This window comes from Pieris brassicae, chromosome 12 (assembly GCF_905147105.1).
Source record: "Pieris brassicae chromosome 12, ilPieBrab1.1, whole genome shotgun sequence".
Taxonomy (NCBI): Eukaryota; Metazoa; Arthropoda; class Insecta; order Lepidoptera; family Pieridae; genus Pieris; species Pieris brassicae.
Window position 1 is genome coordinate 7,665,759 of NC_059676.1, and position 13,959 is coordinate 7,679,717.

Here is a 13,959-nt window from a genome sequence, read left to right on the forward strand (position 1 = left end):
TTGACAACGCTCTAGCAGGCTACCAACGTGTTGCTCATAATTTAAGATTATAAATTCCATTGAAATTTCGTATCTAAACAATGATTTATAAAATTATTCCAATATTAATTTACCTGTATCAAGAGATCCAAAACATTTGCAGTGAGAACTGTAGTATCACACTTCAAGATACACGTGCGTATGTGTTCGTACGACATATGTTTGAGCGAACCACCCAAAAGGATCGACAGATTTTGAGCAGCCTTCGAATCCAGCACTTTCAAATCTTTCACTTTTTTTAGTGTGTGCACCCTAAAAAATATTTATAAGAATTATTTGAAGTTTGCACGGCGATCTTATACGCAAATTAAGTATTTCTTAAACTCAACAGAACTTATAGACATGACAAAAATGCCAAAATTTATGATATATATCCCGTAGCAATAGTAGCTTATTCAATAATATTTTAATTTATGCACATATGTTTCGAAATCTATTTATATTATTTTGTTAAAAGTATTGTACAAGCCAAGGCTATACATTTTCCTCGCCCAGGCTTTCTTAGTTTTATAAGCGTCACTATTTCCTATGTACGTGTCAAGTCTTTATATTTTGCTCTCTTATAAGCGTGACGATACCGTCGAAGTTACGCAGCATTCATTCGTTACATAACAATTTAAATAAAATAAAATAAAAATGCCGCTACAACCTTTATAGGTCTGGGCCTCAGATTTCTGTATCTGTTTTCATGATGATTTGTTAATGGAATATGCAAGTGCCGGGGATCGAACTTACGACCTCCGGGATGAAAGTCGCACATTGAAGCCACTAGACCAACACTTACAATTACACTACACATAGCAATTAACATTTGATTATTTCGCCTATATTATATTGTTGTACGCGACTGGTCAATATACACCGTACAAGTATATTATTAGAATAAAAAACTTGTATTTCATCTTTGAACTCAATAAAATTTCAATAAAGAGTGAAGAGCAGAATAATAAAAATGACTTACTTATCGACAGCATCCTCGTTTCTCTTAGCAACTGGTTTACTGGAGAATTTCAACGCGAGACCACTTAGGATATCTGGTGACGCCAATTTGTCTTCTTGTACCTAGAGAAAAGATATTATTGTTTTATAATACGTATACAATTTTTGCATTCGCATACTTTTGGACCATGAACGTAAGTAATTTCTAATCGTCGTTATTAATACCTACTGTAGGGTAATCAATATTGTGTCAAAAACATAATAAAGGACTTCTTAAGGAAAATTGAGTTTAAATCTCAACACGCGCTTACAAAATGCTTTAAACAGAATTAACTAAACTTAACGGCTCGTATTTGTATGTACGTATTTGACAGTTCCTTTAATTTTGTTCTGTACCTTGCGTTAAAACTTTTATAGGGAAACAATTGGCTGATAAATCTCGCGTCTAGATTCAAACCTGTTTCACATTTTAATATAAGGTGATCTATAATTCTACGGACAAAAACCTACTGCATTTGTACTAATTATTATCATTATAAAAATATGTAGATTATTCTCATTAGGAACTATATACTGTATTTTTGTGGGTACAAAACAGCAAATTCACATTAAAATAGTACAAAAGCTAAACACACCTTAACCCAAAAAGCCTTTTCAGACATTTTTTGTGGCACAATAGTCTTCCAGTTGGCACGTTTCAGGGGTCCTTCGACCTCCCACTTCTTCTTAGGCTTCAAACCATGAGGTAGAATATCTGGTTGTGGCTAAAATAAAACAACTCTTAAATATCTTTTTAAAGAAGCCATGAGGGACAGAAAAAAATATACGCTTTTGTTTCAAATGAAAGCTGTTTCCCATATAGAACCTAGAAAAGACTCTTAGACTCAAAAAGTCGACGGCATATGTCAGGCACAGGAGGCAGATCACCTACTTGCCTATTAGATTAACAAATGATCATGAAACTAATACAGAAATCTGAGGCCAAGACCTAAAAAGGTTGTAACCTACTGCTTTATTGCGTCCTTATAGTGAGGTAAGTATAAGTACCGTTACGTTATCCAAATTACAACATATATTTTACATTTTAATAATTATAGTATCAAAACATACCATCCTAGGCGCCATGAAGCCTCCCGGCGGGGGCGGTGGTCTTGGTCCCATTCCTGGAGGAGGAGGCGGTGGCGGCGGACCCATTCCCGGCATAGGAGGCGGTGGTGGACCCCCCATTCCTGGGAAGGGAGGCGGCGGTGGTGCTGATCCTCCTGAAGAGTAAATCTCATAATTTAATAAAACAGCGATTAAAATCCAGTTGTTTGGACACTTATTCGTTTTCTCTAGTCTTTAGTTACCATTAGTACAATGTAACAAACATTACTACGCACTAGAACCGCGTAGAAGTTGTTAAGAGAATACCAAATGACATTGACATTTCATACAAAAATTGCCTTGAATTGCGTCGTATTAGAATCCTCGAATGGCATTTAACTTAGTCTTATGTAAACTGTAAAATGTCGTAAATGGAAAATAAATACTATAATGTTTTCATCCATTAACATACTTAAAAGTTGCACATATTAAAATTATTGAACACTAATAGTATGTTCATAACTTTGTTCAACAAAAATATATTCTAGTCTCAATATACTTTTCTACAATATAGTCATATGAATAAAATTATATAAAAACAATATTTATGTACACGTCACTGAAAGCTTCGTTTAACTAAATACATATATAATTGTCAGCGACAGTCATAATTTACCAACCTGAAGGCATAGGAGGCGGAGGTGGTGGCGCGGGACCACCTAGAAGCAGACACCAGAAAGAGATAGATATAACACATGCGTGTGAGTGAGGGAGATAGTTGTATTTCATGCGGTGTTATCTCATTAATCCTTGAAAGGTATTGCTATAATAATAAAATAAATACATATACTGTATATTACTTGATACATATTATTGAGAATGAATGATATTTCTAGAGTTATTAGCTTTAAATATATTACAGAAATAAACTTATTAGGTATATGGCATGGTAATGGCATACATTTTAAGGAAAATTAGAAGAGCTCCTAATAGAAAAATAATCAAGAAAACTTTTAGTTTTTTTCTTTTGTTATTCTTCATAACTTGCGCAATTAAGATGTCTATCCTGTATATAAATCTCTCATAACTAACCTGAGGGCAATGGTGGAGGCGGCGGTGGCGGTGGCCCTCCTAGACAGAGAGAGAAATGTGAATAACATGCATATGTGCGAATGAGATAGATAGTGATTTGTTAGCTTTGCTTTAACTTCTGGGCCAGATTAAGTAAATTTATAATAAGCTTTTGAATTTGACATATGGAAGTTCGTGCTTTCTCGAGTATAATTTGCAGAGACGGTCCGACAAACTCTCCGGCCTATCAAAATACCAAGACCAGTTGTCATTGAAAGTTCTCATTTGTCTCTGGTTTAACATCATACAAAAAAACGAATTATTTTGTATTTACAAAACTTTTGTTTTAAATAGATAGCATAGAAGAGTCCCAACAATAAATTTTCATGCAATTCAAAAAACAAACCTCCAGGCATAGGTGGCGGCGGCGGTGGTGGCGGACCTCCGGGGCTGCCGATAGCCTAAAATTTTTTTAGAGATATATTTATATTTTTTATATATAAATGAGAAATTAATATTTTACGAGCCGAAACGATACATAACACTCAGGTTTTCTTAGTTTCATTATAAAACTTTTTTTAGATCTATATATGTAATTAAGAAAGTAATGTATAAAATTACGAGATAAACGATACAGACTCTCAGATTTTCCTGTTAAGATTACCTAAACTGTTAAATATCGATGAGATTTTTTTATTTTAATTAATTTTTATTTAAATTTATTAAAACGAGATGGTGAGAACGTAAAATGCTGTATTACATTCTATTAACCAATCACAGTCAAAGTGAACGTCGTTTTAAATTACTCATACAACTTAAAAATTGTATACATATATACAATAGTAGACCTAAGCTCAAAAAAAATATTTGTAGAATAAATCCAGCAACTCTACTATTATTTTATCATCGCAGCCCATGGATACCTATTTTTATGGCGTCGCTGGCCTTTGAGGGAAGAGTATCTGCTCATTTCAAACAATAGGAGGCCGTATCTCCCAGAGAAGATCAATAAACTATGTGTCAATACGGCTCGTACGGTGTTGAAATGAAGCAGGAGGATACCCTAACAACTCTTCAGAACTCTCCATAGTACACTTTGTAGGATACGCGTAGAGACGCAATATCTATCTATCTATGTAGAGAGAGATAATCAAGCCTATACGTTGGAGATTGATAATTCCACAAGCCCTTCACTGTATATGGTCAAAAGGAAAAAGCGGGATTGAAGTTAACGCCATCTGTTGACGCGATTTAAGTACTGTCTGCTTTACCTTAGCAATGGCAGCGATATTTCCCTGAGACACTCCACCAGGCCCACTCGGCGTAGATATACTTTTCATCCTCTCTTCTAGATGCGTCACCCTGGCTTCTGCTTCCTGTCGCGCCGAGATGGCCACTTCCAGTTTACTTTTTAACTCTTCGAGCTTCTTTTCTTCCTCTGCTCTAGACTTTTCTGTGGAGTTAAATCGTAAGTTATTGCTTAGTTTTATTATTCATTATGAGTTAAACTTCTGTTTTAACACTCACCAATAAGTCCGTCAATCAAAGGCTGTACATCAATATTGAATCGTTGTGTGAGTCTGAAGTCTGGATCGTAGCCATTCTTGTGTAACACTATTTGAGTTACACATTCCTCTATTAGCTTGTAGTATGCAGGTCTGAAACCATTTATACATTTTATTTGATGGAATTTGTTAATAATAATAATAATCGCATATTTGCCAAGATAGTGGTACAGTGGTTACATCAATCAATTACAAATATCCGCACAATCAGCCATATATGAATAGGCATGAAAATGTCATATATTTTTTTACAATGTCTTATTAAGAACATAAAACAATATCAAAGTTAAATTATTTCTCTTCATTATTGAACATATTAAATGATCAATTTATCTTACAATTTATTAAATATATTTTTTTTGTTTTGTATAAGGTATAATTGCTAACTGTGTTTTCTATTTATGTTTGAATGCGCTTTTGGCTTATAATGTAATTGTATAACAAGTATTCTTTCTTCTTAATCACTCTCATTATCTATTCTAAATGGACTTCAAAGTTTGATGTAAATGTATGGGATATAATTGGAATTAGAAATGTTTGAGTATAACGATCTATGTATAGCCATAAATATTTGTCCACAAATTTTTCGAAGACTCGTCATGTCGAAATAATCTTAAGGTGCCACTGAGTTTCATAAAAATCGGTTAAGTCGTTTTTGAGATATAGAAACTTTTCACTTACTTTTTAAAAATAAATATAATTGACGAATCTTTCCTTACCAACAGAGTCACGTATACGTATCAACCGGGTGAATATTTGAATATGGATTGTGATTTCTGTTGTTCTTAAAATTAATTTGTATGTGTGTATAATAATTTGTCATGCCATATTTTTCTTGTATTTTAAGCACGCCATTATTTGTAGAACTTATAATTTAGTTAATAAGTTTCGAAGCTTTAAGGCTTTACACAGATTTTATGATCTAGTCTAATTTTTGATGTTTCAAATTCCACACAAATATTTATGATTTTTTTTTAATAATATAAAAATAGTGAGCAGGTTTGCTTATAGCTTGAATATTATCAAAACACAAAACAATTAGTAACCTTATAAGCTCGTCATCCCTGATGAATAGCAGGTGTTGTAATATGGAGAGCAAGAACGGTTCTGCCGGAGTTTCCAGTACCAGATTCTTCACCAGCTCGAAGCACTCGTTCACGTCTTGGAAGTCCACTCTGAAATATTCGAAATATCACGTTAATATTTTTTTTTTCAATAATTAAGGGCCGACCCGAACCTGTGTATAGAATCGATATTCCTTTTTTGGCTTAGGGAGCGATCAAGTATTACGTAACGAATTTTGAGGGGGGACCTCTTGTAATATTTAACGATGCGGGGCGGGGATTGAATTACTCGTTATTGATAATATTATTTTCCACTTTCCAGTGCTTTACACCACACAATAGTAAGTTTTAGATATAAGGGGGGGGGGGGGGGGTTCACGAAACGTTTTACTATTAGATACAGAAAACGTTATGGTGCGTTTCATGGGGGGGGGTCAAGAATCTCCAAAAATTGCGTGACGTAATACTCGAACGCTCCTTTATATGTATATTAATATATTCGGTTAGTTTAAAACTATCTATAGAAATTCTAATCAAATAAATAAATTATAATAACTCTCGGCAGACTATACATATTCGACTGGTCACATCACACCTGCCTAGTCTTTTTGTCTATCAGTTTCACTATTGAAACAAATTTACATATTGGTTAATTGTGATTAATGAATAATCTTTAAAATACTTCTTGAAAACCCGACTGTAAGTGTAATGTAAGATTTAATTTTTTTTTAAATATATTGGAGTTAAATTAGTAAAATTAATTACCTGACATCATCAAACTTAGCGAGAAACTCCTCTTGGTCGGCAGTAGCGTAAGTATCAAAGACGTTCATTTGAATCAGACGACCGCCATCTTCTGCACCGGCTCTTAAATCCTCTGTAATATAAATTTTTAGTGACAGATTTTTATGTTGTCAATTGGTAAAAATGCGTATAATTTCTGAGAAAAAAAAGTTAAAGGCTTTGTTAACAGAGAACACTTTGTTGCTTGACTTTAAAAAATATGAAACGGATACAAAAATACATTTTCCAAACTTTTTGTGGACGTATTTGGAAAATAAATAGACTATACGTATTGTATGGAAAATCTATAAATTTCTAATTTTTCTAAAACGTTTGACCCGTTACAAAAGTTTTGTATACGATTTGGTATAAACGAAACCATCACAAATACACCTTCTTGAAGATATTGATTTAGCAGCAGCCGTTACATTGTTTGTCTTACTTTATTTTTTCTCGTGTATCGTGTTATTGTGATGTAAGTAAAGTTGTTATTACCAATCAGATCATAAAGTCCAGTTCTCATAAATTCGCTTCTCAAATGCATTCGGAACTCTAATTCCTCTGGCTCTGTTATTATTGCATTCATCAGTTGCATGCAGCCATTCTGAAAGTAACAATAATTGCTTTAGAAAATTTGGTTAATTAGATATTTTCTTTCAATTTAAAAATACCGATTATACCATTTTAAGTTTATACAATGCATTAAAATCGGTAGTAATGGTTTGACTTCCGGTTAAATAAAAATGTATTAAAGAAAAAACAAAAGGTTAGTGCTCATGCCCGTTATAACGACCATTAGATACCAAATCCTATTAAAGGTATTTGTCTAGAAAAAAAAAGTCTAGGCCTTACTTAGGTCAATGAAAATATGTCTAAAACGTATTGCATTTGACACACAGAAGTAACATTTAACCAAGTCTCGTTGTATCTTTCTCTAAGAAATATTTTTCACGTGAATTTAGTTAAATGATTAAACCGCCAACCTTTAAACTCTCAGGCGCCTTGGGATGAAGTCCCTCCACAATGGGTAGCAATCTTGGTTTTCGACTCGACTCGCCGGCCATTGTGATCGCTTCTAGGACTTTCTCGTGGCCATTCGGTATCAAACATATTGCAGCTAGCACCTGAAAATATTATTGTAAGTATTTTAATTTTCAATTACATTACCGCATCCGTGGCTTAATGGTTCAGACATTTACTTCCCGAAGGAATTTATAAACTTAATATTAGGGATGTTTCGATACTCTTATAGGAATATAGTCGATACCGATACCAACGCTTAGTGAAATTAAATTAAGGTAAAATATAGAAGATAAAGTTTTTAATTTTTATTAAAAAATATAAACTTTGAATACATAAAGCTATCAAGCTGTTTTGTAGTGTACAAAAGAATTCATGACAAAATGTAATAAAGATTATAGAAATTGTAATGCGATTATAAACACAACGTAGGATATATATAGGCGTATAATGCCTTCGAATTACTACAAATAATATATGACAAATGAAAAAAAAACTAATATAATGATTAAACAATCCCAACATTACCCTTACAATCTTCGAAGTAGGCTTTTAACGTTTGACGGCTCCTGAATATATATTTTTTTTTTATAAACAGAGGGCAGCAGGCTCACCTGATGTTAAGACACTGCCACCCATAGACACTCAATGCCAGATGGCATCAGGAATTAGTAGACCTTAAGTTTACAGCATTCGAGTAGTTGATGATACTAGTTGTATGTACGTGTATGCTGTTTGCTAACTAAACGTTGGTTGGATCTCTTCTATTATCATCTACTTACCTTAGCAGCTTCCAAGGCACAGTGGGGCTTCCTTGCGTCCAGACTTCTAGCCAGTACCGGCAAGGCCTCTCGACATTCGAACACAGCTCGAATACCGACCGTATTGTTTAATATAGCTGACAAACATCGGATGCACTCGTATTGAACGCGATCGTAGCGGGAGTCACTGGAAAAAGTTTTATTGTGAGGCTCTTTCATGCGAAGCTTACTGCCAACCGATTGCGTGGAATTGTTTTTGAGGGGGAAAAAATTGGTCACAAGAATTTTGGGTCTAAAGCCGGTCGATGTTTTCTTTCACCGTAAAGTGTAACCGCCGTATAAGAGGGTTGAGTCAAGACTGCTAATAAATTGGAAGGAACAGTATCCAAAATATTAAGGCATTTTATCTGACAATTGACACATTCAAAAAACGATTTCGTTTTTACATTATATTACATTTTTTAACACTCTTCTGAATAATAATTTCTTAACCATATCCTATCCTACTTAATCGCGACCTTTTTATTTCTTGTACTTCCTTTCCTTTTGTATAGAAGTTGAGCCGTGAGATTAGCTTTTTAGTCTTTTTTTTTTTGTATAATTATAGATTAAGGTTCTATATTTTTTATATAAGATTTGGTTATGCACTTTTAGCACTTTACCCATCAAATTTCTATTAGTTTCGTTTTTTCCCTAACTAGAGTTGCCTGAAAGAGATCGCTTGTTAGCGATAAGTTATGAATTATGAATATTACGTTATTTGTTTCTGTATAAATATAACGAAGTGTGAAAAAATAGACATAAATATTGTCGAATACATGTTAATTATTAAAAAAAAATTATTTATAGCACAAAAACTTACCGATAAAAACCACTTCCACTAGCAGCAATAAAATCAATATAATTTATTAAATACGTGCATATATTAGTACACACTATCACTACATAGTTGCACAAGAAACACTTGATAATGAACCAACTTAAACACATAGATGCTATGAAATGTCCATTTCACTCGTATCACTTGCAAATAAATAAACAAGACACAACAGTCCTTAACTAATAACATTTTTATAAAATGAATTAATAATTCGATGGTTTATCAAACGTACGGTTTCAAGTCATAAATGTTTATGTAAAAAGTACTACTGTTCATCATCACTCAGTTCATAGCGATACCGATATCAATATTGAGATTTTCACGCGGTCCTAAGTTACACATAGGATAATTCCTTTCGTACAAAATCTATACTGGAATACCCGCGCATATATGAGATCTTCAAGAATAGTCCTACATCCAACTATAATGCATAAGCAGTGGTATAATTTATTAACTAAACTAAGTCCAACTTACTTCGTATAACAAACATTGAGTGTTGTCAGCAAACTCTCAATGCCCTTAGTACCAAACTCCTCGATCCATGACAGCGGATTATTTGTTAGTGAAATACGTAAATTCTCCAAACAACTGTGCAACTTCCCAACTGACAACTCTGGCTGATTGAGGTAGGTCACGTAGTCTGATGGCTTTTCAAACTTCGAACGACCTTCCTGTAAATAATTACCAAAATCATTTTATTTCTCAACATACGAGAATTCACTTATTATTCAGCCACAAAGGTGTTATGTAAATTATAAACTGGAAGACAAACAATTTTAAACGTATATACGTACGAAGTGTGTACGTACGAAGTATGTACGTACGGAGCGTACGAAATATACGTACGCGTGCGTAAACGCGTTACGTACACGCACGCTTTATAAAAATAACTCAATTAATCAATGCCTAAACGCCTTAATTTCAGTGGTCTAAGAACTTAAAACAGTCAAATAAAATTAAATAAAACATAAATAATACCACACCTGTGTATTAACAAACTTATACGCGACCAACATTTTTTTCTTCTGGTCACTTGAATATTTTCTTAATGGCTCTTTCTTCTTCTCACCTATGTTCATATCCGTCTGAAAATAAACCAACAAACTAATTAAAATATATACTTAATTGTATTTAATTGCATATGAGGTTGTCATTTTCATATCAGGAAGATGATGATGAGAGGTAAGATTAAAAAATATCCTTATATGTCCTATGCAGTGTTGGCCTAGTGGCTTCAGCGTGCGACTCTCATCCCTAAGGTAGTAGGTTCGATCCCCGGCTGTGCACCAATGGATTTTCTTTCAATGTGCGCATATAACATTAGCTCGAACGGTGAAGGAAAACATCGTGAGGGAACCGGCTTGCTCAGACCCAAAAAGTCGACGGCGTGCGTCAGACACCGAAGGCTAATCACTTAATTGCCTATTATATTAACAAATGATCATAAAACAGATACAGAAATCTGAGGCCCAGACCTAAAAAGGGTTGTAGCATTGATTTATTTTTTATAATTATTTTAAATATCCTATAATTTCACGTTTTCAATCCATTTTGTCACTCAATACAATCTTTATCCCAGTTATGCATTTACTAACAAATATAATCAGACCACTGAACAGTTACAGCACTATCTCTCTTACCAGCATCTCCTCAAATCGGCTCTCCAACTGTTCATCGTCAAGGGCGTCAATCTTGCTCTTATACTCCACAGGAGGCTCCTCATCACCACGCAACTCAGCCCGGGGAACCGTATCGTACCCACGCTCCATGCCTCCGCCAGCTTTCTTCGGCCTTCCGAACCATGTGTCCAGCTGAAACATGAACGTTATATTTGGGTCACAATAACTTTTGATATAATAATAATAGGTAGGTCGCGTTACAGAACATTTTAACAGGGTTATCTATATTTGTTATTAGGCAAAAAATCTGTAAAAACTTGGGCGAATTTTATGTTCTAAGGGTATTAAATAATGGATAGAAGAAATTGAAGCGGTAACAGGAAGCGAATGGAAAAAGAAAGCCACGGACAGAGTCACTTGGAAAAAGCTGGAGGTCCTTTACGTGCGAAGAGCTTCCAATCGACAGTACTGAACTAGCTAAGGTATTGGATATATAGGATAACAAGATAAATAAACAAATGTAAAAAATCTAAGCCGTATATTATCTTTTTTGTCATGATTGAAAATGTATACGGGCTTTATTATTATTATTAAGAGTATATAAATATTTATCATAATTTAATTATATAACATTCTATTGAATCGAAGTTCCAGCATTTGATACAAGAAGTTATCTTAGATAATATGCAGAATCAGTTGTAACGAAAGCGGACATTTATAAACAGCAAAATTCAATATAAAATTTCGTTTGCATTTATCCGTATTACCGTGGTGTTAGGTAATAATATTACTTTTGGAAGTAACTGCTTTTAGGAGTAAGACCGCCGCCCATTTATATCTTATGTCTTCATTGATTAAATTTTATTCTTCTTCTGTTTTGTGATGTAAATAAAGTGTTTATTATTATCACCGTCGTATTCGGTTCAATCATTTATTTTTATATTCTCAGCCATCATCACCCAAAAATATAACTATATCATATATAACAATGCCTGTTCCAAATCTGGATGTGAAATGTCTTGATTAACGAATCACGTATCAGCATAACAATCGTCCTTAGAGCGACCGAACCATTGAGTTTCAATATCAGCCATTAGTACTAATTCAATTGGTGACGTCATAATGACTACATAATAATAACGAGATTTAACATCCACTTGTTCATACACACAAGTCCAACCTAATATTATTTTATTTGTCCTGTTACCAAAAACTTTTACACCTTTTAAAACGGCGCAGTTATTTTCATAATTAGCACCATTATTCGCCTTTTGTATGTTCAACGTTTAAGTCACATACAGTGTCTTTGTGTAAGTGTGTTTATTTTTTAATATTATGCGGGTTACTAAATGTTTACCTGCACTGTATTATCAACATGTTAACCAATATTGATCAAGGACAGGAAAATCATAAATGTTTAATGGTTGATAATTGCAAATACTTGAAGAAACTTAATTTATAAAAATAGCCAATTACGACATAGTGTGACGAGTCAAGTAATGTTGTTGATCGCATCAATCAATCAAAACTTACCGAAAAAGGTGACCTTTCTCTAACATAATCACCAACGACCTTAATTGTATCCATTTTAAATATATCATAGAAACGTTTTTCACCTTAACTCACACCAAACCACTCATAACCTAACTAAAATATTCGATACTTTGTCAACACTGTCTAATTAGTAAGTGATTTAAGTTTTAAAGATTTTTATAGTCATATACGCTTGTTTTAAGTAAAAATAATAATTTATTTATTACGATTTTTCGACGTATTAAACCGTGGTTACGTGATTCATTGTATGAATCGTACGTACTCTCACGACGGAGTAGGACAGTGTACTGGCACTGTATTTTGGCACCAAGCATATTGTCTTTTTAGCTTTAAGATTGGACATACTAAACATTAAAATATAGCTGCATTCTAATTCTCTTAGGGCGATACACTTTCACACCAAAGAATCATAAATCCAATCAGTACGGTGCATTTAACACCGTTTGAACTTAAAAACTCATTTGTCCATTTACATGAAAACATTGGAATTTGCCAGAAGGAGATAAATAAGAGATGCTTTCATCTGAGAAAAAGTTAAGAGTGCAATTAGGCTGATTTCGTTTTTATTAACAATTAACCTGACGAACAATATGTTTGCTAAACCTGTCCGTAACTTTTTTTAATACATGATATGTATGTGTATTACATTATCGTATTGCATTAGTACTGTAACGATAGTGTATACATTTTTCTGAACAAATAAATAAAAATGTATTTTACTATTTTAAACAAAATATGAGTGTTTATTACTACATAATGAATTTATATATGGTTATATTGCTATTAAATATATTTTAAATACGATGTGCAGATACTTTATTTGAACTTTGCAATTGTTATTGGTTACATATAACCAGTAGATAAACCCTCAGTTCCCTACACATTTGACCTGTCGGGATAAAAACTCTATATAATACCCGATGTACCGATCGCAAATCCGTAACTAAAATGCAAAGACAGCCTGTTATATATAATTGAAAGAAATAAGCTTTCGTTAGGATATACACCGAAGAGCCTGGGTCCAATTAGCGGCGAAACCTTTCGGATTAATACAGAAGGCTAATGAATTACCTTATAAATTATAACAGTAATATAATCGCGATCTCAAGATTGCGACATCATTGGTTTTTTTTTTTGGTGGGGGGGGGGGAGACCAGCCCAAGGGAAGCCCAAAAAGGCAGTCGTGGCAGGCCATGGATACTCATTTTAGTGGGTGTGTTACTGGCCTTTGAGAGACTATGCTTTATTCGAGAGAGCCGTTATTGTGAGATCGAAATTGAGTATAAAATGTTTACTAAAAAGTCGGGATTACTAAAATTATTTAAAAACATTGATTTTCAAATTCAAATTCAAAATCATTTATTCATATAGGTAAAACCTACACTTATTAACGTCAAAAACAGAAATGTATGTGAAATGCTTTAAATTTTACATTTACTGGCAGTTCTCAAATCAAAGGCGTAGAACGAAAGAGAAGAACTGGAAATAAACTCTCCGCCACTCCTTTTAATTGCCAAGTTTTTGTTACATTACAAATACTATATGACAAATTTTAATATAGTAGACAGTAGAGTCAAA

General features: G+C 33.5%; 1 protein-coding gene across 9 annotated transcripts in view; it reads right to left on the reverse strand.

Moving 5' to 3' along the window:
- LOC123716971 (protein diaphanous) overlaps positions 1-13,959 on the reverse strand; it is a 32,918-nt gene that overhangs the window by 9,862 nt on the left and 9,097 nt on the right. For 6 of the 9 annotated variants that reach the window (XM_045672704.1, XM_045672703.1, XM_045672701.1 and 3 more), the window contains 17 exons: positions 10,849-11,019; positions 10,192-10,293; positions 9,683-9,879; positions 8,350-8,515; positions 7,531-7,671; positions 7,043-7,151; positions 6,530-6,641; positions 5,747-5,875; positions 4,663-4,793; positions 4,407-4,588; positions 3,542-3,596; positions 3,157-3,195; positions 2,745-2,783; positions 2,089-2,240; positions 1,614-1,742; positions 1,001-1,101; positions 114-291 (listed from right to left, as the gene is read on the reverse strand). In XM_045672704.1, coding sequence (XP_045528660.1) covers positions 114-291; positions 1,001-1,101; positions 1,614-1,742; positions 2,089-2,240; positions 2,745-2,783; positions 3,157-3,195; positions 3,542-3,596; positions 4,407-4,588; positions 4,663-4,793; positions 5,747-5,875; positions 6,530-6,641; positions 7,043-7,151; positions 7,531-7,671; positions 8,350-8,515; positions 9,683-9,879; positions 10,192-10,293; positions 10,849-11,019 — 2,133 coding nt within the window. Of the gene's footprint in view, positions 1-113; positions 292-1,000; positions 1,102-1,613; positions 1,743-2,088; positions 2,241-2,744; positions 2,784-3,156; positions 3,196-3,541; positions 3,597-4,406; positions 4,589-4,662; positions 4,794-5,746; positions 5,876-6,529; positions 6,642-7,042; positions 7,152-7,530; positions 7,672-8,349; positions 8,516-9,682; positions 9,880-10,191; positions 10,294-10,848; positions 11,020-12,360; positions 12,675-13,959 lie in introns of those variants that run through there. The other 3 variants (XM_045672705.1, XM_045672707.1, XM_045672708.1) reach the window with 3 other exon arrangements.